The sequence below is a fragment of the Cervus elaphus genome, chromosome 17 (genome assembly GCF_910594005.1).
Source record: "Cervus elaphus chromosome 17, mCerEla1.1, whole genome shotgun sequence".
Taxonomy (NCBI): Eukaryota; Metazoa; Chordata; class Mammalia; order Artiodactyla; family Cervidae; genus Cervus; species Cervus elaphus.
Genome location: NC_057831.1, coordinates 23987460 through 24015358, shown reverse-complemented (window position 1 = coordinate 24015358; position 27899 = coordinate 23987460). Strand labels below are relative to the sequence as shown.

The window sequence follows — 27899 nt, the reverse complement described above, 5'->3', positions numbered from 1 at the left end:
ACATAATAAGCAAGTCTGGCAAGGTTACAAGATGCAGGTTAACATATAGAAGTCAGTTGCTTTCCAATATGCCAGCAATGAACAAGTAGAATTTGAAATCAAAATCATAATAGTATATATGTTAGTATCCCCTAAAATTAACTACTCAGGTATAAATCTAACAAAATATGTGGAAGACCTATATGAGGAAAAGCACAAAACTATGATGAAAGAAATCAAAGAAGAACTATTCTATTCATGCATTAGAAGACAATGAATAGTTGTCAAAATGTTAGTCCTTCCCAAGTTGATCAACAGACTCAGTGCAATCCCAATCAAAATCCCAGAATGTTATATTGTTGATATTTTTTTATTCTAAATCTATATGAAAACAAAAAATGCCTAGAATAGCTAACACAACATTGAAGGAAAGAAAGAAGTTGGATAACTGACACTATCTGACTTCAAGACTTACTATGAAGCTACAGTAATCAAAATGGTGCAGTACTGATGAAAGAATAGATAAATAGATCAATGGAACAGAATAGAGAACCTAGAAACAGACACATATAAACCTGGTCTACTTATCTTTGACAAAGAAGCAAAAGCAACACAATGGAGAAAGTCTTTTCTCACATTCTGTGACTTGTCTTCTTATTCTGTTGGCATTGTCTTTTGCAAGAAGGTTTAAATGGTGCTGAAATAAGTGGACATCCATATAAAAACAAAAACAAGAGTCTAGACACAGACTTGACACCCTTCACAAAAAAATGAACTCAAAATGGATCATAGACCTAACTATAAATGCAACACTCTAAAACTCCTAGACGATAAGATAGGAGAAAATCTAGATGACCCTGAGTACGGCCATGGTTTTTTTAGATACAACATCAAAAGCATAATGAAAGAATTGATAGCCCGGACTTGATTAACATTTAAACCTTCTCCTTGCAAAAGACAATGCCAATAGAATGAAAAGACAAGCCACAGAATGTGAGAAAATATTTGCAAAAGACAAATATCTGATATCTGATAAAGACTTAAGCAATATACAATAAGAAAACAATCGATTAAAAAATGAACCAAAGACCTTAACAGACACTTCATCAAAGAAGACTTACAGATGGCAAATAAACGAAAAGATGCTCCATATCATATGTCATCAGGGAAAAGCAAATTGAAACAAGATAACACTACATACCTATTAGAATGGCCAAACTCAGTAACACTGACACCACCAAATACAGGCAAGGACTTGGAGCAGCAGGAACTCTTTCATTGCCAGTGGGAATGTAAAATGGTACAGACACTTTGGAAGACAGTTTGGCAATTTCTTACAAAACTAAACATATTCTTCCCATACAATTCAGCAATGATGCTCATTGATATTTACCCAGAGAAGTTGGAAACTTATGTCCATATAAAGACCTGTACACAGATGTTTACAGTATTTTTTTCCTAATTGCCAAAACTTGGAAGCAACTAAGATATCCTTAATTAGGTGAATGGATAAATAAACTATGAGACATCCAGACAACAGAATCTTGTTACAGCCCCCCAGCCCCCAAATGAGCTATCAAGCCATGAAAAGACATGGATGACTCTTAAACGCACATTACTAAATACAAGAAGCCAAATTTGAAAAGGTACATAGTGTATGATTGTAACTACATGACATTCTGAAAAAGGCAAAATCATATATGGAAACAATAAAAAGATTAGTGGTTGCCAGGAGTTGCGGGAAAAGAGAGATGGATATGTGAAACACGGAGAATTTTAGGGCAGTGAACATACTCTATATCATACTACAATGATGGATACATTACACATTTGTTTGAACCCATAGAATGAACAATACCAAGAGTGAAATGGAAATGATGGATTTTTGGTGATTATGATGTGTCAATGGATGTACACCAGTTGTAACAAATGTACTGATCTGGTGGGGGATATTGATAATGGGGGAGGTTACACAAGTGTGGAGACAGGGAATATATGGGATATCTCTGTACTTTCCTCTCAATCTTGCTATGAACCTAAAACTGCTCTTTAAAAAAAAAAATTACTTGGAATCTGATTTTAGGTTCCTTATCTGTAGAATAGAGAAAATAATACTACCCACTCCATAGGATTATTGTGATGATTAAATGACATGTCTGTAAACTAAGTATGCCACAAATGGTTATTATTGTCACAGAGATCATTTTATGTAACAAAGTACAGAGGGATAAAGCATTACTAAAAGGAAGAAAAACAAAAACTGCCTAAGAGAAAAATGTGCATGACAAAAAACCGCTCACATATGATCCTTAAATAAATTCTCCTGCATACTGATCAAGATGATTGGAGAAAATGGGAGAAAAAGCAAATCTATGCAAAAAAAGGAGCTTTGGAAAAGTGAGAGGGGGCATTGACATATTAAAAAGAAACAAGGAGGGACTCTCCCAGTGGTCCTGGTGGTTAAGAGTCTGCCTTGCAATGCAGGGGACTCAGGTTCAATCTCTGGTCAGAGAACTAAGATCTCACACGCCTCTGAGCTACTGAGCCTGTGCACAAAAGATCCTGCTTATGGCAACTAAGACCCAACACAGACAAACAAATAAATACTAAAAGAAAAAAGAAAAACTGCTAACAAGGAAGTTTGAGGTTGGACATAAATATACTCTATTGAACTTTCAACGACTAGAGTTCAAGGTGTATTAAAGAGTCAGGAGGTTAATTAGCTAGAAGGTAAAATCCACTGTGAAAAGTATGCAGTCTGAGTTAATGAGTTTATCTGAATCAGACAACTGACTGCCAATAGGAAGAAAGGAATCTCTAAGATGTAAGTAGTATCTTGCATATTCAGCGTTTCAGTTTATAAAGCGCTTTCATATATTGGTGTCTTTGTTTTCTTTTGACCTTTACAACATCCTCATGAGTAAAACAGAACTAATATAGTATCCTAATTTTAGAGACAAGGAGAATGACAATCCAAGAATATAAATTACTTACTCAACATCACACAGAAGGTGTTGGGACTAAGCTAAGCTCCTTAATTATTTACCGAACACCTATTTTACAGCAGGCAGGAACTCCGCAAAGAACCAAGGACTGAAACATAAATAAAAGAATCTGCATGTTGTTGGAATTCATAGTCCCCAAAGGAACATCCAAGATTCAAACTTCAGGGCCGTGATAATTAATTCCCATCAGCCTTTTCAGAATGACTTCCCACCCTCTCACCCTGCTCTCTGTCCTGAAGCTGTTTTTCCTGAATGGGCCATTGCTACAGGCTTCCTGTCCTCTGGTTTCCATTTAAGATGGACAACTAGGAAGCACTAGAGGGAATTCAGGGGGAGAAAGAAAGGAGAAATCAAGATCTTTATTCCTCTGATACCCCCTTGTACAGTTGACTCAAGCCGTCAATGACCCTCAAATGGAGAACACAGCTCTTCTCAAGACAACTCTATTCCCAGATTCTCAGAACTGCACCTTCCTCTCCATCCTTTGGGTCCAAGAGTGGTAATAATTTTGCCATTACTGGTCTCTGGCTCAGGCATTACTCTTCTACCCAACTCTCACCTTATAAATCAATCTTCCTGAAATTATTCTACTTTGAGTGGTCTGTTTCCTATTGGATCCTAAAAGAATCACTGGTGCTGGTAATGGCCATAAAAAACAGACCTCAAAATGGAATGTAATTGGGTTTTTCATATATTCAAAGTATGGGGAAATGGAACAGTGGTTATCCATAGGTGGGCTGCATTTTTTCAGCAAAACCCAGAACATGAAAGGGTTCTGCAAGATCTAGGCTGTGCTGTAAGTTTTCCTGCCATTTGGTTCTTACAACCCAGCAGACTAAGTGTTATTAGAAAAGTCTGTGACAGATAAGGATGCTGAAAGGAGCCTTCTGGCAAGCCCTGGTCAGAGAATTCACAGCACAGACCCCTAAGATGTTAGGGTACACCATGCCCTCTTTTGCCATTAACTATTCTTTATCTCAGGGCTTCCCAGGTGGCGCTAGAGGTAAAGAACCCACCTGTCAGTGCAGGAGACATAAGAGATGCAGGTTCTATTCTTGGGTCGGGAAGATCCCCTGGAGGAGGGCATGGCAACCCACTCCAGTATTCTTGCCTGGAGAATCCTCCTGGACAGAGGAGCCTGGTGGGCTACACTTCACAGGGTCACAAAGACTCAGACAAAACAAGCAACTGAGCATGCACACACACAATTTTTATCTCAAAAGCTGTGACTTGCTTGCTCCTAAGTCCTTGGAGAGACTTATCTTGTGCCCATGGGACATCAAGTGGGTGAGAGATCATGCCCAACATGAACTGGAAGTTATCTGATCCAACAAGCCATAAATTCAGTTGCCCACACCAGCATTCCATTATCAAATTTCTGAACAAAAACAAGCCCATACCAGCCTTGAAGATACAAGCAAATTACAATGGCAGTTGATTCAGACCCTCATAACCTAAGCCTAATACTGCATCTCTTTTTCCTCAACAACAGTAAGGCTACATGGAGTGTTTCCTATGGCCAGTTAACTGTGAATAGTGTTCCAGCACCAACCAACTATACAATCTTACTCACAATGAACTTAAAATACAGTGATAAGGATAAATCCTCCAAGGGGGCAGAACTTTTAAGTGTGATGCTGAACTTCAAGTAGAAGTAATGGCCTGAGATGTAGGTCTACACTAACTCACAAGTGAGAGCTCAAAGAGCGGGCCGAGTGAACAGAGACTTTCAAAAAACAGGGTTGGAAACTGGTGGCAGAGATCTGGGGAAAAATATATAGACAGACCACTTGTAAAAGGCCCAGAATGGGAAGACCGTTCTATTCTGTTGAATCTCATAAGAGGCTATCCCCTAGGATGGTCTCAATAATAAGTGCACAAGAAGACTGTAAATATCATTTGGCACCTTTCATTAGCCATGCTTACTGGCCTGTACACAAAGAAGTCAGATTAGTGGGGATGAAGACCATTCATGGGGGATTCCAAAGTGCTCTAACATAAACTTGGAGAGAAAGAGGAGACGGGGACCGGGGTATTTATTCCCTGGGATCCCTCTTTGGTGGGGAGGGGGTGGGTAACTTAGGCTGGCTATGACCCTAATTAAAGATCACTGCTCCACTGAGCACTGGCTTTCTGTACAAAACTAGTTCCCTCCAAGTTCTAGTAAACTTCTTCCTCCCCCTTCCCTTTGGACATAAGATTGCTAACAGTTTCACCATTTCAAGTTCCAGGTTTACTGCACTTTCGTCTGTGGCGGCTAACCCATACCTTGCCCCAAGTTTTGTAAATTGCCCATTTTCTATTTTGTATCTTTACTTGAAAATGCCATCTCTTCTGGAAAGGATGATTGATTCAAACTCATCTGCTCATTCCCCATACAACAATCCCAGACTCTGTACATACTTTTTTGATTTAAGTCGGTCAGTCCTGTCCAACTCTTTGTGACCCCATGGACTGTAGCCCTACCAGGTTCCTCCATCCATGGGATTTTCCAGGCAAGAATACTGGATTGGGTTGCCATTTCCTTCTCCAGTGTACATACTATTGAATATATTTCAACAGAAAAACTTGCAAGAAGGATAAAATAGACACAAAGATATAAAGAGTTAAAGGCACTATTCTGCTGCTGCTTAGTCACCTCAGTCATGTCAGACTCCCTGTGACCCCATGGACTGTAGCCCACCAGGCTCCTCTGTTCATGGAATTCTCCAGGCAAGAATACTGGAGAGGGTTGCCATGCCCTCCTCCAGGGTGTCTTCCCAACCCAGAGATTGAACCTGGGTCCCCTGCACTGCAGGCAGATTCTTTATCACTGAGCCACCAGGGAAGCCCTAAAAGCAATATACAATATAAAATTTCAATGGATTTGTTTTTATATCTATATTTTCAAGGGATTTCAATGGACTTTGTAGCTGATGATTCCTTTGTCCTTCCTCTAGCCCTAAGAAGTCAGTCTCAGCTCACTAAAACCAAAATCAAACTTCACATGAGAAAGGAGAAATTATTTTTATTCTTTAATGCCTATAACCAAATATAATTCAAATGTACTTAGTCTCTAGTCATTTGGTTTCAGGAAAAAACTTCATAACCATTTTCAAAACTCTCCTTGCCAATGAAAATAACCATTAACAAGAAAATAACAATTTCCAGAAACCTTGAAAATGGTTTCCTTTCCCTCTGCCTCTTCTGTGAAATGAGACTGAAGTTGTTTAGCTCCTTAGGAGTTGAAATAATAGTCTCTCATTTTCAGTTGGGGACCATATCACTTTACTATCCTAAAAAAATAATTGAAGAGAAATCTGAGGGGTTTTCAAGAAATTATGCTCCTATTTTGCCAATGAAACTTAAAGTATATAGTAATTAAGTATTTACAGTTGTCCTAATGGACCACTTACACCACTCTGAAAGGAAACCTACTGTTTCTACAGACCGGGAGCATTAATGCTCTGATACATTCGGGAAGCAGAATACCATTTCTTATAAAAAGCCTGCATAATGTACTCCCCAACCTACGCAACCCTCATTATTACTGAGAAGTCTTAAAGGGACTCAGAAGGCACTAGGAAATTGGTTAAGTTTTCATGTAAGTTGGAGAAATTTGTTGCTGCGCTCCTAAAAAATGAGGTTCCCCAAAGGCAGGGATACCTACATTGCTCATTATTAAGTCCTACAGAATAGTTCAGATGAGGAGACATGAGGAGGGTGGGATGTGGTAGAGGAACCGCCCCCATGCGGCAGCTGCCTGTGGTGTAATTACCATCTGACATGAATTATGTGAAATGAACTGAAATACAGAAGATCCCACCCAGTGTACTACAAGTGATTGACTACCCAGGCCTGCAAAAGATGAAGGTGGGCTGTCTCATTTGCAGAGAACTAGAAGCACAAGTTTCTTAGGGCAAGAAGCTCAGGAAAGTGATAAGAGACCAGGGATGACAGATGACAAGGACAAGAGCAAGTGCCGGCTGCAGTCACTGCAATAGAAGAAGCAATGATGGCCATAGTGGGGTGTTAAGAAACAGGCAGTGTGCCAGTAGTGAACAAAGTGAGCAACAAAGGGTTAACCCTGCTCTCTGAGATGGCAGCCAGTCCCGGGTCTCTATATATCTCAATAATTTAGTAAAACAGAGCATCTTTGCTTAGTATGTGGAGAGTGAGGGGTGAGAATTACACAGGTGATAGGGTACCAGGACCTCCTTTCCTCTTAAAGAGATAAATATGATTCTCTGCAGATTTGCTCACCGGTTAAAGAAAAGAAGAATTTTATTGAGGTTCAGCTGACTTACAATGTTGTGTTAATTTCCGCTGTATGGGAAAGTGACTCTGTCATACATATATATATATTCTTTTTTTAAAATAAAGATGTAATTTTATTGGCTTTGTTTCCACTTTTTGTTTGTTTGCTTTTTGTTGTTGGGTTTCGTTGTTTTTATTTTTTATTTTTTGGCTGTGCCACTTGGCATGTGGGATCAAACCCGCACCCACTCCATTAAAAGCTCAGAATCTTAACCACTGGACCACATATACAGTATTTCTTTATATTCAAGCAAAGAAATTTTATACTGAGGAATTGAGCATGAAAGACATAGGACATACTCAGGGAGCACAGAAGAATAAGAATGAAAACAGTAGTAGAGAAAGTGCAAGTCACTCAGTCGTGTCCAACTCTTTGCGACCCCAGTGACTACACAGTGCATGGCATTCTCCAGGCCAGGATACTGGAATGGGTAGCCTTTCCCTTCTCCAGGGGATATTTCCAACGCAGGGATCGAACCCAGGCCTCCTGCACTGTAGGTGGATTCTTTACCAGCTGAGCTACAAGGGAAGCCCAAGAATACTGGAGTGGGTAGCCTATCCCTTCTCCAGCGGATCTTCCTGACCCGGGTGTCAAACCAGGGTCTCCTGCATTGCAGGCAGATTCTTTACCAGCTGAACTATCAGGGAAGCCCAATAGCAGTCATACAAGTCATTTAATCATCACAATAACCTTAAGAGGTTATTAGTCCCATTTTATAGATGAGGAAACTGAAGTATAAAGAGATTAAGCAATGCCCAGAGTCATACCTCTAAAAAAGAGTAGAGACATTATTTAAACTTCTATGCCAAACAAGCTATGCCTATGATCTCCAGGAAAGGTGGGGTTTTATTTCCTCTTATTCATTCCTGTTCATCCAGTATGTAGCACTACAAGCATTCTGAACATTTGGTGTCTGAATAGATGAAGGTGAAGTAATAGTAAAAGTACATTTTTTTCTCATGACAAATTCACAAACCATTGTCATATGCAGCATCTATTCTATTCCAATCTCTCCAAAGAGCAAACATAATGGGCATTTATACAGTGTGGGAAGGTTTTGCATAGAAAAATGTTCCTTAATCAATTCCAAACTGGTTCATCTACATTAAAAAAAAAAAAAAAAGATCTCTGAAAGTGCATAAGTGTTTTTGTTGTTCTTTGTTTTCTTACCAATTCTTTAATGTCATGGAGCCAGATCAAAAGCTCCCAGCAGACAAAGATTTCATCTTCATTTCAGCCCCAAATTTAACACAGCTGAGACTTCCCTGGTGGTTCAATGGTTAGAACTCTGCACTTCCACTGCAGGAGGCCTGGATTCCAACCCTGGTCAAGGAACTAAGATAGGATCCCACATGCCTGTTGCACTGTGCATCCAAAAATTAATTGAATATATATATATGGAGGTGTTCAATAAATTTTTAAAAATAAATCAGGGGGAGAGGAGACTTGTTTTGCTCAACTGAATGGACTGATGGAACGCCAAAATCACACTTTAGTCAGCAGATGTCAGCACCTCTACAGCCATCCCAGTGACCACCAAAGCACTGAAGGTTTTAATCAGTGGCCATTTTGCATCTAATTCAGAGATAGCTACACGGTTTTAAGAAGATTGTTGGAGGAAAGGATGAAAATCATAGTAGCAACAAGGCAACTAACACCACTGAGTGCTCACCATTTGAAAGGAGCTCTTCTAAATGCCTTGAGCTGAGTCCCTCTAACATCCAGTCACAGAGGAAGTGATGTGAGAGGTAGAGGTAAGGCCAGGACCAAAATCCACCTCGCTGGAGACGGAAAAGCCACTGGACCAAGATGATTTGACTCTTAAGCCCATGCAATAGAAGGCAAAAAAGGCCGCTCAGGACCGAGTTTTTCCAGATAAGAAATTTTGAGTTCAGTAATTTATTGCTACAATAATGGGTTATTTTATTGCTATTGCCAGTTTCCATCCCGAAAGGTGCCAGATTCGAGTACCTCTGGTTCTGAGTAGAATACACTAAGCTGATGTGCTGAGGTTTGCTAACACTTCAGACACACTTAAAATAATACCTCCAATCGCTGAAGGGATAAAACACCATCCTCCAGCTTTCAAATCTACTCCATATAATCTGTTGTTTACAGACCAAAGTACAGACTGGAAAAAAGATACAGTTTTCTGACTGTCCCTTCCTGAATTTGTTACATTTAGTAAAATGTAATTTTAGAACCAGGTGCTTACTTGGGATGATCAATACTTATTTAAGTAGAACACAGGAACACTTACTTTGAAGAAAAAGTTCGATCTAAAATTTTCCTCAATGTCATTTCATACCAGTATCTATTGTGCCTTAGCTACTCTGACCTCCTTTCAATTCCTAAAACCAATCAAACTCTTTCCCACCCTGGAGATTTTGCACTTTCTGTTTCCACAGCACTGACCTTCTTCTCCCTGATCTTTGCATGCATAGCTGCTTCCTATAGTCTGTATTTTAGCTTAAATATGTCCCTGACCACCCAAACTGGATATGCAGACATCATCACATCACCACATTTCAACCCGCTGACAGCATCTGTAACCCTATCATGTTAGGCCGTGTGCCTATAGAGTGCCAGAGATCAGACACATTTTCTGTCTAATTTGCCCCAAACATCTCCAGGGTATGGAACAAAGATTGGCGCTGGGCATGTGATCACAGGATACATGAGTGAACGACAGAATGGAAAACTGAATACCATCCTTCTGCCCATTAACACAGCCTCACTGATGTGGCCTATAGACCAGGATATCATTCAGGACATGAACCATTACCCCAAAAGAAGGCTAACTTTAAGACTGCCTTTGTTATTTTAATATATAAGTTAAGTGACTGAAATTTTGGTCAAAGTCACAAAAACTACAAAGAATCCAGAGAAATTTTCTGCAAAAATGATACCCTCCCAGTAAAGAATTTTTGTAATTTTACTTTCCAAATGTAAAACAATCTCTAGATTTGCTCGTTTTACAACCTAGAAAACTGTTGATGATCCCTCACTTCAGTTTTTCTGATATGTATTTTATAACCTAATAATAAAAGTAGATGAACTAGAAAGCATCAAGCCAGATGCATGGTTTACTAACACTTCAAAAGTAATAATCTTTACTGGTGTCTTCTGAGCTATTGAATTTTTTTTTCTTTAATCTGCCTTCACTGAGTTGCTATAAAGGTTTAATAAAGTCATGCTTGTTAAGCAATTTGATAATCTTAAGCAGAAGAAGATTCAATAAAGTTTGTTCTTTTTTTTTTAACTTTTAATGCTCTGATACTTGATGTCAGAAATAGAAAGCAAACAATAATTTTAAAAAGAAATGGGGTCATGTACACTCTGTTATAGTAAAATGAAGAACCAAGGACCTACTGTATAGCACATGAAAATCTAGTCAGTGTTGTGTGGCAGGCTGGATGGGAGTGAGGTTTGGGGGAGAAGGGATACATGAATATGTATGGCTGAGTCTCTTCACTGTTCACCTGACCACAACATTGTTAATCAGCAATACCCCAATACAAAATAAAAAGTTTAAGGTTTGAAAAAAAAATACCAACTGAATAATCAAGTTTTAATATTAAAAAAGAAAGAAATGGAGGCTTACACATTAAGGTCTCTCCTTTTGATTGATAAAAACTCAAACTTATAACAGGTCTGGATATATTGGGCCACTGATCAACATAGTGAGCAAAGTTAAAGACAGGAGAAAGTCACAACTTAACTAACAGAAATGAGCTATTAACCTAATTGCACTGAAATCCTCAAAAAGGGACTAAAATTGCCTATCTAAAAAGCAAGTACACAGCAAAATCAAATTTCACCTCCCATCAATGATCTGACTGTAACCTGATGGTACATTTATTAACAGCAAATACTTAATTTGGTCTTAAACACCTTCAATTATTTTTATTCACTAAGATAATCAGTGAAGTATTGATAGTTATAAAAGTGCTATGTGTGATCAGGACATTTGCCTCAGACCTAAAACTGGATGGGAAAAGATAAGCAGATAAATATCTAAAGGGATGTGTGTGTGTGTGTGTGCATGTGTGTGCGTGCATGTGTGTGCGTGTAACAATCTGCTGATGTTCTGCTACAGACTGTAGCAGTGTCAAACTCAAAAAACATCTTGGCAAGACCACAGTTCATTTGCAAGATACTTCAGCCCTGTGATCTTTCTAATTTAGGATTCTTATTTTTTAAATATACAGAATAAATATAACACGGAATAACAGAATATAGAATAAATTTCACCTCCCCAAGAGCTTCTACTCAGGACATGACTTTTACTTATTACACTAAAACATCTCATGCTTTGGCAAATTTTCCATCATGCAATCCACTGAGTAAAACTTACTCACCAGGTCTTGATCCAGTATTCCCAAACTGCAAGATGTAGCATGTAAAGAATATAGCACCACATAAATATTTTTAAATGAGCAAACAGCAGATATAAAGAGGCCTATTTTGGCAAGTTCAGTGTTTATGATATGGACATCTTTTATAACTCAACCTTAAAATATTTGAAAAAGCTGATGTTAAAGACACACCAGCAATAGAATATATATTTACATTTTTTCCATTGCGTATCCTGCCTTGCATAATAAAATTAAGCAAGGACACAGTAAAACTAAGCAACTCTTTCTGATGCCCAGAATAATTTACTTGAACCTCTTCTTTTTTTCTCATTTTTCAAAAGAAAAATGTATTGGCATTCATTCTCAATTTTTTTATCAATCAGCCTGCACAACAAAGCAACACAGCAATTCTTCATTATGCTAATGGAGGAAAAATTAACTTGACATCAAGCCTAATTGAGTAAAACCTCACTAATTCTTCTAAATAAGGATAAGTCCTGCTTGATTAGTGAAAGCAATTTAGTATAGAACATGTTTAGATAAGTACACTTCTGTTGCTTCCAAGAATTTACACAAACAAACAAAATCCACAGCCAGCATGAGGTGAGACGGAAGGCCTTCATAAAACCCACCATGTTGTATGGGTAAGACTAATGTAGCATCTCAATTCCATAGTAACAACTTGGTGTTTCTTTAGAGAACTTGAAAACTTTAGGTGCATCTTCCTAACATATTATTTCAAAAGCAATTTTTATAGAGGATACCCAAAGTACTCTATGGAGAAGGGAATGGCTACCCACTCCAGTATTCTGGCCTGGAGAATTCCATGGACTGTATAGTCAGTCCATGGGGTCACAAAGAGTCAGACACAACTGAACGACTTTCATTTTCACCTTCAAGTACTCTACAACCCAGTCTAAAAGGAAAATATAACAAATCATAAGTTATTAGTTATGATACATAAGTAGAATCGAAATTAATGAGGTTTCACTCTGCTGGCAATCCTCAAATTGTACTGCAGAAATTAACTTGTAAGTTCGTTGTTAGAAATCAGAACTGATTAGAGCAATGTTCCCATTGGGAAGGTCATGTCATGCACGTTTACAGAAGGAACAGGAGGTTACAAATCAAGACCCCGGGAGGGGATCTCATCATAACTTTGCCATTTATTATCTGTGTGAGTTATTTAACTAAGTCTTAATTAAATCTGTAGACAGATTTAATACCTATTTCACAGGACTGTTGTAGGGATTAAACACAATACCTGTTAAGGTTCCTACTACAGCACTATCTACTCTCAGCCCTGGGCGTGTATTTTCTTTACCAAGTATTCTCAATCACTCCTCTGTGCTAGGGCAATGCAAGCAGACATTATCAAGGAGAGTACGATATCCTGAGGACCTATGAGATGTCTTCTATTTACACCTGGACACCTAGAACGCTCCATCTCACCCCAGCCCCTGGCTGTTTCCTTCTATATTCCTCTCCAGTGTCCCTGAGGACAGAATTGCCTACTGCGAGGGACTTTGTGCACCAAAGTCTCTTCTAATGTACCTGGACACCGAGAAGTCTGGTCTAAAGGGAAAACAAATAACCTCGGAGTTCAACTGCCTTCATATCCTTTATTCAAACTTGCTATTTGGTTTTGTTTTCTGCAAACATCCATGAAAACCTTGTTCTCAACTATTCTGGAAACCTTCATAAACATAACTCTTGACTGTAAATTGTTCCTATACTAAAGCAATCCATCAATTCTGAACCTTTAAAATGTACCCCACCATAACTTCACAGAAAACCCACTGCATAAAACGCTTTCCTCCTTCCAGTTGATTTGTGCTTATAAACCTGACACCAGAGCCCACAACTTTATACCAACTCTCCTACTCGATCAAGAGTTACCCGATCCTTATTCTGTGATTGAAATAGAGAACATTGTGGCTTTCAGGCCACACACAAAGCTGGCTGTTGTCCCACTCACTTCATCCCCACACCTTCTCAGCAAGATGGTGATACTTGGTAGTATGGTAGTGGTAGTAATAAAATTTAATAGTTACTTCACAGCTACGCTTATTCATTACTTTTTAAATAATTTGATTTAATTCTCCTAATAATCCTTATTGGGAGAGACTTTGACCAATTTAAAGATGAAAAGAAAATTAGTTTTAGGAAAAGTATAGTAACCCGACTAGTTGTGAATCAAAATTTCAACTCAGATCTATCTGGCTCAAGTTTTCTTTTTTTAAAAAAAGTTTTTATGGAAATACAGTTGATTTACAGTGATGTATTCATTTTAGGTATATAACAAAGTGATTCAGCTATATATTATATATATATTCTTTTTCAGAATCTTTTCCACTATAGGTCATTATAAGATATTGAATATGGTCCTCCATGCTATACAGTTGGTTCTTGCTATTGACCTATTTTATATGTAGTCGTGTATACCTGTCAACCCCAAACTCCCAATTTATCCCTCCCCTTTGGCAATCATAAATTTGTTTTCTATATCTCTGAGTCTATTTCTGTTTTGTAAATAAGTTCATTGACATCATTTTTTTAGATTTCACATATAAGTGATATCGAACACTATTTGTCTTTCTCTCTCTCTCTGACTTACTTCACTTAGTATGATAATCTCTAGGTTCATCCATGCTACTGCAAATGGCATTATTTTGGCTCAAGTTCTTTTGACAAAGCAAAGTTGCTCTAATTTTCATGTTACTAATCAATAATACCTAGTGAATAATACTGTAGAGTTCAGAAATGACACAATTTTTGCCAGAAAATATTATCTATTCATTTAGCCTTTCACTCTACTTTAAGACTCCTCAATTTTAGAAGAAAAAAAATTAACTAAGTATAGATTATCCATACTTGTTTATAGTACAGAGAAAGAAAAAAATTCCAGTAAAATTCAACATTGAGAAAAATACTTAGTAAATTCTGAATATGAGAGAACTTTCTCAATCTAATTAATGGTATCTATTAAAAGAAAAAAAAACAGAGCCAGCCACCTTCCAAATTTAAAAGTGTGCCCGTCAAAGTCAGAAACAAGACAAAACACCAGCTATCACTACTTCTACTCAATAGTATCTGTGAGTCCTTGCCAATGTAACAAGAAAAAGAGTTATAACAATTATAAAGAAAAAAACTTGCTTATTTACTCATTGACATCTACATAGGAAATCCAAAAGAGCAAACAAATAAAACACAAAGAATTATAGAAGACTTCAGCAATACTGCAGGATTAAAATCAATATACTGAATTCAATTTACTTCTACATAATAAATAATTAGAAAATAGAGTAGGAAATGATACATTTATAATGCTTACAGACCTACAAAGTAATTAGGAATAAATCTAACAGAACACTTTAAAGACATTTCTACATAAAATTACAAAACAAAGAAAATCTGAAATCTCACAGAAATGTTAGCTGTCCCTCAACTGATCTCTAAGTCCAATGCAATGCCAATAAAAATCCCCAAAATGATATTTTCATGAAAGAACAAAAATAATTTTCAATGAAAACAACAAGTTAAAGAGCCTTGTCTTAGGACATTCAATGTTCACTATAAATTATAATAATTAATGCATTGAGATAATAAGGTTGAAATTTGTTAATAAATTAAAGACAATTCAAAGTCTAGATATAAGCACAGTGATATATGGAAACGTGACATACAGCAGCAATAAGATGAGCTATTCAACAACAGAAGCTAGATTAACTGCTTATCTATACAGAAAGAAAAAAACTGGGTCCTTTACTATAAAAATAAATTCCACATGGAATATTAAACTTTAATCTTTTGGAAAAAAATACAGAAGAATATCTTCTTTACTTTGGCAAAGGTAAGCTATTTTAAACAAAATACAGAAAGCAAAAATCTTGAACGAAAGTATTGATATGTTTTACTACATTAAAATTAAAACTTGAAAAAATTCAATTTAAATGACATGAAAAGAGAAGTCACAGACTTTGAGAATATATTTGTAATTCATTTAATCAATGAAGATTAGCATCCAGAATATATACAAAACTCCAAATGACAAAGACTATCCTTGACTAAACTTTAGCCAGGATCCTCTGAGCCCAGTTCTCGACTAGACCTCACTCTCGGGCTTCTTTGCGCCTGTGTACAGAGTCCAGTTGTAGCAGGGATCATGCTAAGTCAGTTTAGTAAGAATCCCTGTATTCTTGATATCTGACCATCTTGGTCTGCCTTTAGCAAGATTCTGTCAAGTTGGTTTAACAAGGATCCTTCCTGGAATTCTCCAGTGGTTCAGTGGTTAAAACTCTGTGCTTCCACCATAGGGCACATGGGTTCCATCCCCGGCCAGGGAAGTTCTTCCTGCAGCTCAGAGCAGCCAAAAAAAAGGGGGGATCCCTCCTACTCTTACTGTCTCCACTTGGTAATTCTCTATCCACGGACTGCCTCACTCTGCTTGTTAGACATAAATCCTCAGCTGTCTCTGTTATATTCCAGGTTGAGCCCCATCTCTCTACTCTATAGCAGTAGAGCTGACCCCTACTTCTATAATCTTAAATAAAGTATTCCTTGCCATTTTAACAAGCCTGAGAATAATCTTTCTATAATACAAATCAATAAGAAAAGATGATAAGCAACTCAACTAAAAATGTGTGAGACAGATGAACAAGAAACACAAAAGGAAACTTATGACCAATAAGCATATAAAGAGATGCTTAACTTTGCTAGTGATCAGAAATAAACAAAGGCTAATCACAGAAAGACACCGTCACAAATTCACTAAATAAGCAATAGGTATTTTTTTAAAGTCTGAAATTTCCAACAATCACTAAAGAAAGCAATTCTCCAGTTGTGGAGAAAATGTGAATTCTCCTCTGCTGCTGCTGAGAGTGTAAGTAAGTGTAACAGCTTGGAGAGTGATTTGCTGTTATTCAGTAAAATTACCTATGGACACACCCGATGACCCATTTCTTACAAGTCTAGCTGTGTACCCCAACCTTTCTCACAGAAGTTCTATGAGACAAGCCCTAGTACCTTAAGGCATCCATAGTATATATTAAATTATTTTGTTTGCTGTACACTTTTCCATATATATATATATATATGTTTTGCTGCAATAAAAATGTTTTCATTTAGAGAAAATTGAATCATCTTTCCTCCTCCCCTCCTTCCTCCAACGTTCTTTCTGACTGTTTCATTTCTGTTAATCACACTATAATTTTTTCCTAAAGCACAGGCTTATGCACTCACTTTTGATCTTTCAACCCCAGGAGACCAACTCTTGCCAAGATAGACCAACACTAACCAGAACTCTTATCAAACGTCTTTCCTTCTTTCCCACCAACATCAAACAGATCTTCTGTTTTCTCTTTTGCTCTGCACTTTATAAATCGAACTGGAAACCAAGCAATTTTTGGCATCTTATCCTGATAACTCACAAAAGGTTTCTGTCCACTATGAGGAGTACTCACTCATTTCAGTGAATTTTTAAAGATTCTTTGGCAAAAAGTGTATGGGATAGAAATCAGTCAGTATTTCTCTGGCAATTTCTAGGGAAGTTGAGAAGTCTTCTCTGGGAATGTCTTATTTTTTAATGTCTTTTCTTTCTTTTCTTTTTTTAGATTAAAAATTTTAATTATTTTATAATATGAATTATTCAACAGAAATTAAATTGTGTGTGTCTATTTACAGAGGCAAAAGAAAGCCTAAAAGTCTATAAGCTATACCCAGAAATCAAAACATTTTAATTATGTTTGCATGGACCTGAAAGTACATAAAAATGGATTAAAATTAAAAACTCTACAAAAATATTAACCATGAATATTTAAATGTTTATCAGATGATTAACTGAAACATTCCATTTTCATTTGGCTATAACAGCAGTCCCTGACTGAGACCCTTAAGCAACTGCTTGTCCTTCAAATAGATTAAACTGTGGATTTGGGTACATTGGGGCTTCCCTGGTGGCAAAGATAGTAAAGAATCTGCCTGCAATATGGGAGACCCAGGTTCTATCCCTGGTCAGGAAGATTCTATGGAGAAGGGAAGAGCACCCACTCCAGTGTTCCTGCCTGGAGAATCCCATGGACAGAGGAGCCTGGGGGGCTATAAGTTCATGGGGTCGCAAAGAGTCAGATACAACTGAGCGACTAATACTTTCACTCTGGCTACATTTCAAGGCACTTTCACATACATTATTATTTGATTCTCCCAGCTGGTAGTACCAACTCCTTCTTTATGAATTTTCTGTGTCAATGGTGATGCTATCAGTCACCCTGTGTAAGAACAGGGATGTCTTAGCTGGCCAAATGACTGGCTAATTTAAGGAACAACAGATAACCCTAAGGCCCTCCCCACACTTGATATCAACTAAAATGCTTCTGCCAAATGTATGTATCTGACACATTATTTTATCAGAAGAGCAAGAATGATCCTTCATGGATAGTTTGCCTTTCTGGAAAGTCGCTTCAGTTGACATTTCAAACCTCTCTATTTTATTTCTGATTTAGCTTAGATTCTATGTACTACCTCTAATCTTGTGACTTTATTCACTGGCACTCTATCTCATCTTTCGAATGACTATTTTTATGTTTTATATCACTAAATTTTTCATCTTTAGAATTTATCTGTAGAAAATGTCTATATCAGATTTTAAAAGTTAACAGCACTTAACTTCAACTCAATTCAATCTTCAAAGATTTTATGCACCCCAATTATTTCAATAACATGACAACCAAGTGTCTTCCCTACATAATTAAGGTGTCATTTTAATGTCCTTTCAAATGAACTGAATGTGTCAGAGCATGACAGATGCAACTGGACAAATGAGTGGGTAGCTGAACAACTCTGAAAGAATATGCAGTGCAAAAACTGATAATATGATTCAAGTGGCATGTTATATTGGACTTTAAAGTTTTATTCCAGTGAAAGTAAATGTTTCAAGTTCTCCTAGTCTATCAGACAGAAGTCAACAGCGTATATTCAAAAAGCTGTCTTTCTTACCAAAAAGCCTTCAAGTTTTAAAAGTCAAACTTTAATTTCCAGGAAAGTCACTCAAATTTTTAAAACAGTAAATAATCGAGATGAGAAAGCATGGACTTCTATATGTTTTTACCTTCTCTATACCACTAAAAAAACCACAGACAGATTCAGAAGCCTTCCTAGCTTAGTATAAGAAGCCCTCTTCTAAATGATGATCTGTAAACATTAATAATTATGCACACAGATTCAAAAGTTATCCCAGAGGAATGCAAAGTGAAGTGAAAAGATTTAATAAGATCATTATGATTAAAAAGTAAGGAAAGAGAAGAAAAAAACTAGGTGAATGAAAGAGAGAGGGAAATATATACTGATGTGTGTGTGTAACGCCAGACACATTGTTACAGAGTTGGCCCATAATAAATAATTTTCACAAAAATTTATGAAGAATTTTGCCCCTCATTTCACAGATGGGTTAACACAGACTCAGAGATGTTGACTAACTTTCCCCAAATCACACAAGACTGGCCTCATGCAACTCCAGAGCCCTTGTTTCCTCCTCCCAGTTGTCCTACGGAGAAAAGCAGATTCTGAGAAAACATCAAGAAAATAGTAGCTAAAATGGGACAAGAGAAAAAGTGTTATGTCACAGAAATCATTTAATGAGTAATTCCAAGAGGAAAGAAATATTAATAAGTTCCTGTGAGAAATCTGCCTTTATAGTCCTAACATTTAGCCAATAAAGGGTACTCAAATGCATGCTGGATTACAGGAATGCTTCAGAAAGGATATGAATGAATGTGAAGAATATAGTCTGCTGCCTAGAAAAAAATCACTTATATCATTCCAGAGAGAAATTTCAGAGATTACAGAGTAAATTTTTAAATTATACACAAATACTTGAGGGGGCTTCCTGGGTGGCTCAGCGGTAAAGAATGGACTCTGTGGGAGAAGGCAAGGGTGGGATGTTTCGAGAGAACAGCATCAAAACATGTATATTATCTAGGGTGAAACAGATCATCAACCCAGGTTGGATGCATGAGACAAGTGCTCAGGGCTGGTGCACTGGGAAGACCCAGAGGGATGGGGTGGGGAGGGAGGTGGGAGGGGGAATCAGGATGGGGAACACACGTAAATCCATGGCTGATTCATGTCAATGTATGACAAAAACCACTACAATATTGTAAAGTAATTAGCCTCCAACTAATAAAAATAAATGGAAAAAAAAATTAAAAAAAAAAAAAAAAAAAGAATCCACCTGCCAAGCAGGAGATGCAGGTTCGATCCCTGGATCGGGAAGATCCCCTGGAGAAGGGAATGGCTACCCACTGTGGTATTCTTGCCTGGAGAATTCCATGGACAGGGGAGCCTGGTGGGCTACAGTCCATGGGGTCACAAAGAGTCAGACATGACTGAGCAACTTAGCATGCAGACAGCCTTAAAAAAGAGAAAGGATACAAGTTCTGACACAAAAAGGAAGGTGGAGAGCGTATGAGGATATGGATGAGGACCCAGAGCCAGGAAGTAACAGATGAAGTGAGACAGCAAAGTTCACAGAGCTTCCAAATAATCTTCACAGTCTGATCATTAAAGAAAAGGTTGCCTTGAAAATTCTGTGAAGTAATGAAAACTTTTTTGCAACAGTTATTCCTGAAAATGTGAGAAAGCATTCCCTAAAGATTAATGAAAGCAAGTTAGTATTAGTCAAACATGGGTTACACTGAGAGTGGATTCGGGTAAAAATTTTCATGACTTTGAAAAGACACTGACTAGCGCCTGATAAAACTCTGTAAGGAGCAAGAAGCATGGAGATGGATCCAATGAGGAAACTAACGCCACGAACAACCAAGGTGCGCTCAGAATTCCTCCTCATGGTTGTGTAAGGACATCCTTTGCCTCTAATTCAGCCAATGCTTTTGTAAGAATCTGTCAATCAAGACCAACGAGAACCACTTCTTATATGATTTAATACATGTATCATTTTCAATTTTAACTAATTGCTAGTATAACCCCATAAAATAAAATAACTGACTTGTGTTTTTAAATCTTATGATGCTCAAAAATTACATGATTTAATATAGTAAACAGGTCTTTGGTGCAGTATGGCAAACTAGACACACAGTTTTCTCTCATCCCTCTCAAAACGTCCTAAAATTAAAGACTAAAAAAGACATAAAGTCACAAGGACTGAAAGAATGGAAGATGAGAGCACAGAGATATTTATTTTGGAGGGTGAAAAGAGGAGGACAAGTTCTGACTCTACAGAGGAAAAAAGTCAAAAGAAACAAAATGAGGCAGGGCCCAAAACCTCAGAAGTATTGGGGAACGGGGGCATCAGGCAAGCACCTCTGAAGGTGGCAGAGGAAGAATGGAGCTAAAAATAAGGGGAAAAGGTGGGATGGATTGGGAGATTGGGATTGGCATATATACACTATTGCTACTATGCATAAAATAGATGACTAATAAGAACCGACTTTACAGCACAAGAACGCCACTCAATGCTCGGTGGTGACCTAAACAGGAAGGAAATCCAAAAAAAGAGGGTATATATGTAAATGTATAGATTCACTTTGCTGCAGAGCATAAACACAACATTGTAAGGCAACTATACTCCAATAAAAATTAATTTTAAAAAAAGGAATTCATCGTTAGTTTATTTAGGGAGCAATTAAAACATGAGATGACTGCTCCCAAGTCAATTCAGCAAGGAAACCACTTCACATGAAGACTAGAGACTTACCCTCTGGGAAAACAGAACCAGAGAAGCCCTCAACTCTAGGACATGAAGCAAACTGAAGGCTGGATTGAAGTATGGGACTGAATCAAGGGCATCAGGTCAGATATTCACAGTGTCCCAGCCCCCTTTCCTCACCCACCCTCCTTCCCAACATTCCTGGCCAGCCAGGGATAGATACCATCCTTCCATCTCCAGGTAAGAACAGAGAAACACCCACCACACTAGAGGAAAAAGAGCAGTAAGCAAGCCCCACACATACATACAGAGCTTCTGATTTTTGTACTTAAAAAAGGATGCTTTCCACTTTTGTGTAAAATATCTCTGTATACTACAGAATACTTAAGTTATGTTATGGAAGGGCAGAAAGTTTGTCTGTTCTGTCCCATTGATGTATCTCAGTACTCAGAATAAGGCCAAGTATATATTAATAAATACTTGAATGAATGAACTATATTTAAAATCTGTTGGATTTTCATGGAGAACCAAGCACCTCAAAAATGTTATATTTGTAGAATATCATGTCCTACCCATCACTGACAAAGTCCCTAACATCAATACACTTTGCAGTTAAATTCTACTTTATTGCACTTCAATTTTCAACATAAAATTCACAATAGTCAACTTTTTTAAATGACTGATATTAATTTTTCTTCTGTGGGAAGAATAACTGGCTTCTAGCATTTACTATTTAATAGCATCTCTTCTTAAATGAAAGCATAGGAGGTTTCCTATAGAAAAGACAGTGATTACAGACCAGTGTAGGAATGAACTAGGCGGGCCCCCTAGTGGCTTGAAGAGCTAACACTCCCCAAAGTACCGGACATGCTTGATGAACCTGGTAAACACAGTCCTTCCAAAGCTGTAGATTCAGGGGGAAGAGACCCACCTGGGGCAAAGATAAAGAGTAAGGAAAGAGAAGAGAAAAACGAGAGGGAAATACATACGGATGTGTGTGTGTAACATCAGACACTGCTGCAAAGATACAGCAGTGACTTCTCCCCACGTGTGTGCAGTGGTCAGAGAGGAACAGAGCAAGTGTCAGAGAGTGAGACGGGAAATGGCACTTAGGGGCAGGAACTGAGCAAGGAGAAATGGCATCCTGTGCTCCTCTTCCCTCATAACTGCCTCTTTATTACGTCTCTATGGTTCCCCCAGAACACAAAAGCTCCTACACACCCACAGCAGCACACACACCCCCCACCAGGCTCCAGTGCTGACATTTACTGAGACTGAAGCAAGGGTACTAACGAAGTTTCACACCATGTGTCTAAATATTTAAAAGTTATTATCAAGCTAGCAAACTGTTAAATATCTTCTTCTCTCCAACTGTGATAAATAGTCTCCATGGCAACAAAATTTTTAAAAATACGTGTAAAGCTATAGTTTTCATGAGTGAAGACAGAAAAAATACCAAAGGCAACAAAACTTAAACATGATAGTGTTTCTGAGTATTCTGTGACAAATCAAAATTGTCCAGATGAGTATTGATAAAGATATCCCTAAGTCATGCATTTTAGTTATTCTATAACATTTCTTTTGCTCTTCCCATATTCCATTAAAAAAAACAAATCATGTCGTTATAATCCAGATTGTTATGTCATTTGTGTTCTTTGGATAGTAATGTCAAATTAAACTACTTTTCTTAACTCTTGCTTATTATCTTCGATTTGGAAAAACTTCACTTCATCAAAACAGTAAAAACAGGAATCATCAACAAAATTCTTGGGGCAATACTTGGACATAGAAATGAGTGATGAATTTTACATGCCATGTTCAATCACTGAGGTCACCTATGTTTAATATATTCTTATCATACAAAATATTAGAAAATAGCCTCTTTATTATTAAAATAAGTATGACTCATATTTCTTTACCTATTGTCTCTTAAAGCAATATCTGGACCCTGATAGTATTTTTAAATTTCACTTCTTTCCATTTTTTTAATGCAATGTGAAGAGAAAACTGAAAATAACAGTATGCAGCTCAATTTGTCTTCACTAGAGTTTACACCTACAACCAAAATGGCCAGAAAATAGTCCCCAGAGGAAATGAGCATCTGGACTTTTTATGTGGCTCACGTCAAGGCCTGGTTCACGACAGTCATCCTGGCATGTACCTTCTCTGCTTGACGTACACTTTTCATTTCTAGAAGTAGATTTCCAGACACCCAGATTTATTCTGCTCTCTCGTGAGACTGGTAGCTTACCCAGGTTAACAAGTCCACAGTTGTTTCTGTTCAGAATATTAAAAGAACTGTGCCGCTGGTCTCCAGAATTGATGTTGGGAAACTCAGTGCCATTCAGCTTCCAGTTCCCTTGTATAGGACCAACTGGGTTCTTATCAAAGTTTCGGGCACATTCTTTTCCTAGATATTTGCATGGCTGTTTCTTCTTTCTCATTATCCACTTCTCTGCTGACCTCTTAAGGGACTGTTCCTGATCAGAGAAGCCTCCACGTGCCACTCCCACATCACCCACGATTTTCATCAAATCTATGAAAATTTGATGAAAACTATTTTATTTTCATCAAAATAGTTAATGCCACCTGATGTTTTCTTTTATTTACTTATGGCGGTGCTGGATTTTTGTTGCTGTGCATGGGCTTTCTCTAGTTGCAGCAAGCAGGGGCTACTCTTAGTTGCTGTGCTAGGGCTTTTCATTGAGGCGGCGTCTCTTGTTGCAGAGCACTGGTTCTTGGGTGTGTGAGCTTCAGTTGAGGCTCATGGGCTTTTAGAGCATGGGCTCAGTAGCTGTGGCTCAGGGGCTTAGCTGCTCCCCAGCAAGTGGGATCTTCCGATCGAACGCATGTCTCCTGAATTGGCAGGCGGATTCTTAGCTACTGCACCACCAGGGAAGTCCCCCTGATATTTTCTTGTTTATTCTTTTCTATATTGTCTATTTCTGCTGAATATAAGTTTCACAAGAATTTGTCTGCTTCTAAATCCCCAGTGCCTAGGATAGTGAGCAGGTACTCAGTCAGTATTTATTGAATAAATGAATGAAAGCCTATATATTAGCACTAGCACCAGAAGTAGAGAAAGTATGGACTTTTGATTGGCATTTCTAAGTTATGTAAAACAGGATCATGTCTAGGACCACATCTGTCACAACGCTTGTACTGACGGTAAACATGTCTTCTGACCGTTGTGAATTATAAATTAGGAGCCCTAGGACTTTAAAACTAAAGTAAAACTTTTGAGCAGTTCAATTTCATTTGCCCTCAGAAAGCAGTGACCTTGGACCAAATTACCTTCTTCCCCCTACAAAAATTAATATTTGTTAAGAGTTAATGTTATCATCTTGATTCTAGTAGAGCAGTGACAAGATGAAGGTAATCCAGCAAGGCATATAAGAGTGCAAGCTTCAGCATCAGATGGCCTCAGTTCTGATAGAAGCTTCATCATTAGGAGCTGTGTGTCCTTGGGTTTATTTAACCTCTCTAAGCCACAGTCTTCTAATTATAAGAGTGCTTGTCTCCTGGGCTGTTATGAGGACCAAATAAGATCATTTATCTAAAGTTCTAGGCATAGTCCTTGAACATTTAATAAATGTTAGCTGAAATTATTATAGGAAATTATCTATTTGAACATTTACATATTCTTTGCAAAGTCTTGCCTGAAAGCATCATTCATTAAGTTGCAAGAAATAATTTCCTCTGTTAGCTTAGTGTTCACACAAAACTGCCTCTTGAAACACACTTGAGATTTTCCTTAATCAGGTGGGAAGAAGTGTAAGACCAATCATGATTTCTTTCCAGAAGGAAATTCAGGTCATCTGCACTAATAAAACCTCTTCCAAATCTCTTTTTTCTGGCTTATTTTTCTTAGCTGGCTTCCTTTTGATTTTATTTTTAATTGTCTTTTTAAATATTGTATTTTAACTTTGTAGCTTGTGGATCTGTCAGTTATGAACTGAGAGACCCTGGAGAGGTTATTTAGCATCTAATGCTCTACTTTCTTAATTTGTCAAATGAAAACTGTATGGACACCAATAACACTAACATCCCACTCTCCTTTTATAATAACCTCTCGTCTGCTGCATCCATATTCCCTTGGGGTCCTACAAAGGGCCCAATCCTCTAAGCACTGAGATGACTCTAAAAGTGAACATTAATTCAAGATGGACCAAGGAGACACCTGCCAGAAATTTCACATTTAGGACTGAAAGAGGCAGGTCAATTCCATCTAGTAACTGAAATTATAAAACATAAATCTCAGGAGTTGCTAGGGGCTATGTTTCCCATTTATGAAGGAGCCGGTCCGCCATGAAAGAGAAGAATGGCTCTCAGATGAGAGAGGAGAAGGAGAGGGAGTCCTAATGATTCTAATGGTTCCAGGGCTGTAGCTTGGCTGTCCCTTTAGACAGCCCACAATCTTCCCAATAAATTCTCCTCTTTGCACACATCATTTGGGTATAAGGTCCAAATAGTTCTAACACAAAGAAAATAAACTCTCCTTTTAGTTCTAATTCTAACAGTTCTAACGTGTAGTCCTAACACATAGAAAATAATTCTACCTTTAATAGTTATTAAGGAAAATGAATGAGATAAAGTAAGTGCCTGATCTATTGTGTTTGTGTTTGTCCTCAGTAGAGCACGACTCTTTGAGACCCTATGAACTGTAGCCTACCAAGATCCTCTATCCATGCGATTTTCCAGGAAAGAATACTAGAAAGGGTTGCCATTTCCTACTCCAGGGGATCTTCCCAACCCAGGTATCAAACCTACATCTCTTGTGTCTCCTGCATTGGCAGGACAAGTCTTTACTACTAGCTCCATCTTGCCTATTACCCAGCTTATAATTCTTGCTCAAGAAATGAAACTTATTAACATTATTTAGAAAACTGAAATACAAATTCTAAATCAATTAATTAATAAACACAATCAAAAAAGTTTTTTTTTATCTTTTGGCCACACCTTGTGGCATATGGGATCTGAGATCTCTAACCAGGGATTGAACCTGTGCCCCCTGCATTGGAAGCGCAGAGTCTTAATCACTGGACCACAAAAGAAGTCCCTAAACACAATTTTCTTAGCTTACAAGTCTTCTTTCAGTTTCAAAATCACTCAAAAGGATTCTTTGGTTTGGGATCTTGAAAGAATTGCAAAATAGGAGAAATGCTCTGAATTAATTTTGCCACACATTATTGTGTAAATCTAGGTAGTTCTTACATAGTTAAACAGTCTTAGAGAATAGTAAAGCCTGTGACCCAGAAACTCACAATCTCATGCTTAATTTCTATGTTTGTAGTAAATACATGGAGGGAAAGTGGGAAAAGTAACAGACTTACATTCTGCTTTTCCCACACATACAGGAATAAGCCTGCCACATTTAAATGGGCAAAATACTAATGCAGCTGCATGCACAGCGGGCTTCACAGAGTGTCAACGACGCAGTAGAGAGAATGACAATACCTGCAGAGATGCCACACTGACGTTATCGAAATGGATGTGTCCATTAGGCTCTGTGACAGCTGGATTTGCGTAACATGTCACACCATTGATGGCAGGTAATGTTTTAGGTTGATGAGTTTTTTCTTGAGGAGGGCCAAAGTCATTATTTCCAAAGTGGGTATGATCATTCTACATGGAAAAACAAGAGAGGAAAATGTTACAAGAAGAAACAAAGATTGCTCATGCAGGCAAGAGAATTTAATGGTCTTTATCTATAAGAGAAAAATGTAGTATAGTCTTTTTAGATTAAAAAAATTTCTCTCCCTTTAAACGTATCCTCATTTATTAGATTCTGTTGAGGGTTTTTTTTTTTTTTCATGTTTTAGAGTACACATACTTCTCATGTCAATAAATATGAGAGTAAACAAATTATGTGCATCTGTTATTGCACATTAAATTGTTAGTATTTACTCCAAATTCTACAATAAGAATCAAGTCTTCCTCTTATACTTATCAATATATTGATTCTTTTCTTTCTATTCATACTCACAAGTCAAATACCTGAACTGTTAACATAATTGTTAAGAATAAAATTCCTGCCTTTACATGCCTATATAAAGTAACTTGAGTGGGTAAAACATCAAACATTTTAAATAAAGTCCATTTACCTGACCATACGTCTTCAATAACATCTTTAGTGTTCTTTCAAAAAAGAAAAGTATGTAAAATCCGCCAAACACAGCAACTGCCTTCTCAATATAGTTGTTAACTTTAGGATTGAATCCAAATGCCTAAGGGAGAAAAAAAGGCTTATGGTTAAGATCAAATAATTTAATTCAGTATATAATTTTCACCACAGTTCTAAGTCCATCCTTTACATCCAAGTAATACTGGAAAATTTACCTGCCAAAAATCTGAAATTTGAATAATCAAACTATAAGAGATGGCATCAAAGTCTTATAACCAGAGGAGTCTCTATTAAATAAAGCCCCCAGAGTAGCTTATAGTTTCCTAGCTATAAAATCTTCAGCAATATTTGTCTAAAAAAGTAAACTTTTAATAGTAAAAAAGCAGTACTGATTCCTATATTTATAAGATAGCATTAGATATAGGTCATAAAGACAAATGAGATATTGATTACCCACTTTTCCTAAAAGTAATAT

At 37.5% G+C, this 27899-nt stretch overlaps 1 protein-coding gene across 3 annotated transcripts in view; it reads right to left on the bottom strand.

The window, feature by feature from the left end:
- SLC39A8 (solute carrier family 39 member 8) overlaps positions 1–27899 on the bottom strand; it is a 78866-nt gene that overhangs the window by 10032 nt on the left and 40935 nt on the right. For all 3 annotated transcript variants that reach the window (XM_043871382.1, XM_043871380.1, XM_043871381.1), the window contains exons 5-6: positions 27405–27527; positions 26758–26925 (exon numbers count right to left, since the gene is read on the bottom strand). In XM_043871382.1, the coding sequence (XP_043727317.1) occupies positions 26758–26925; positions 27405–27527 (291 nt within the window). The remainder of the gene's footprint in view (positions 1–26757; positions 26926–27404; positions 27528–27899) is intronic.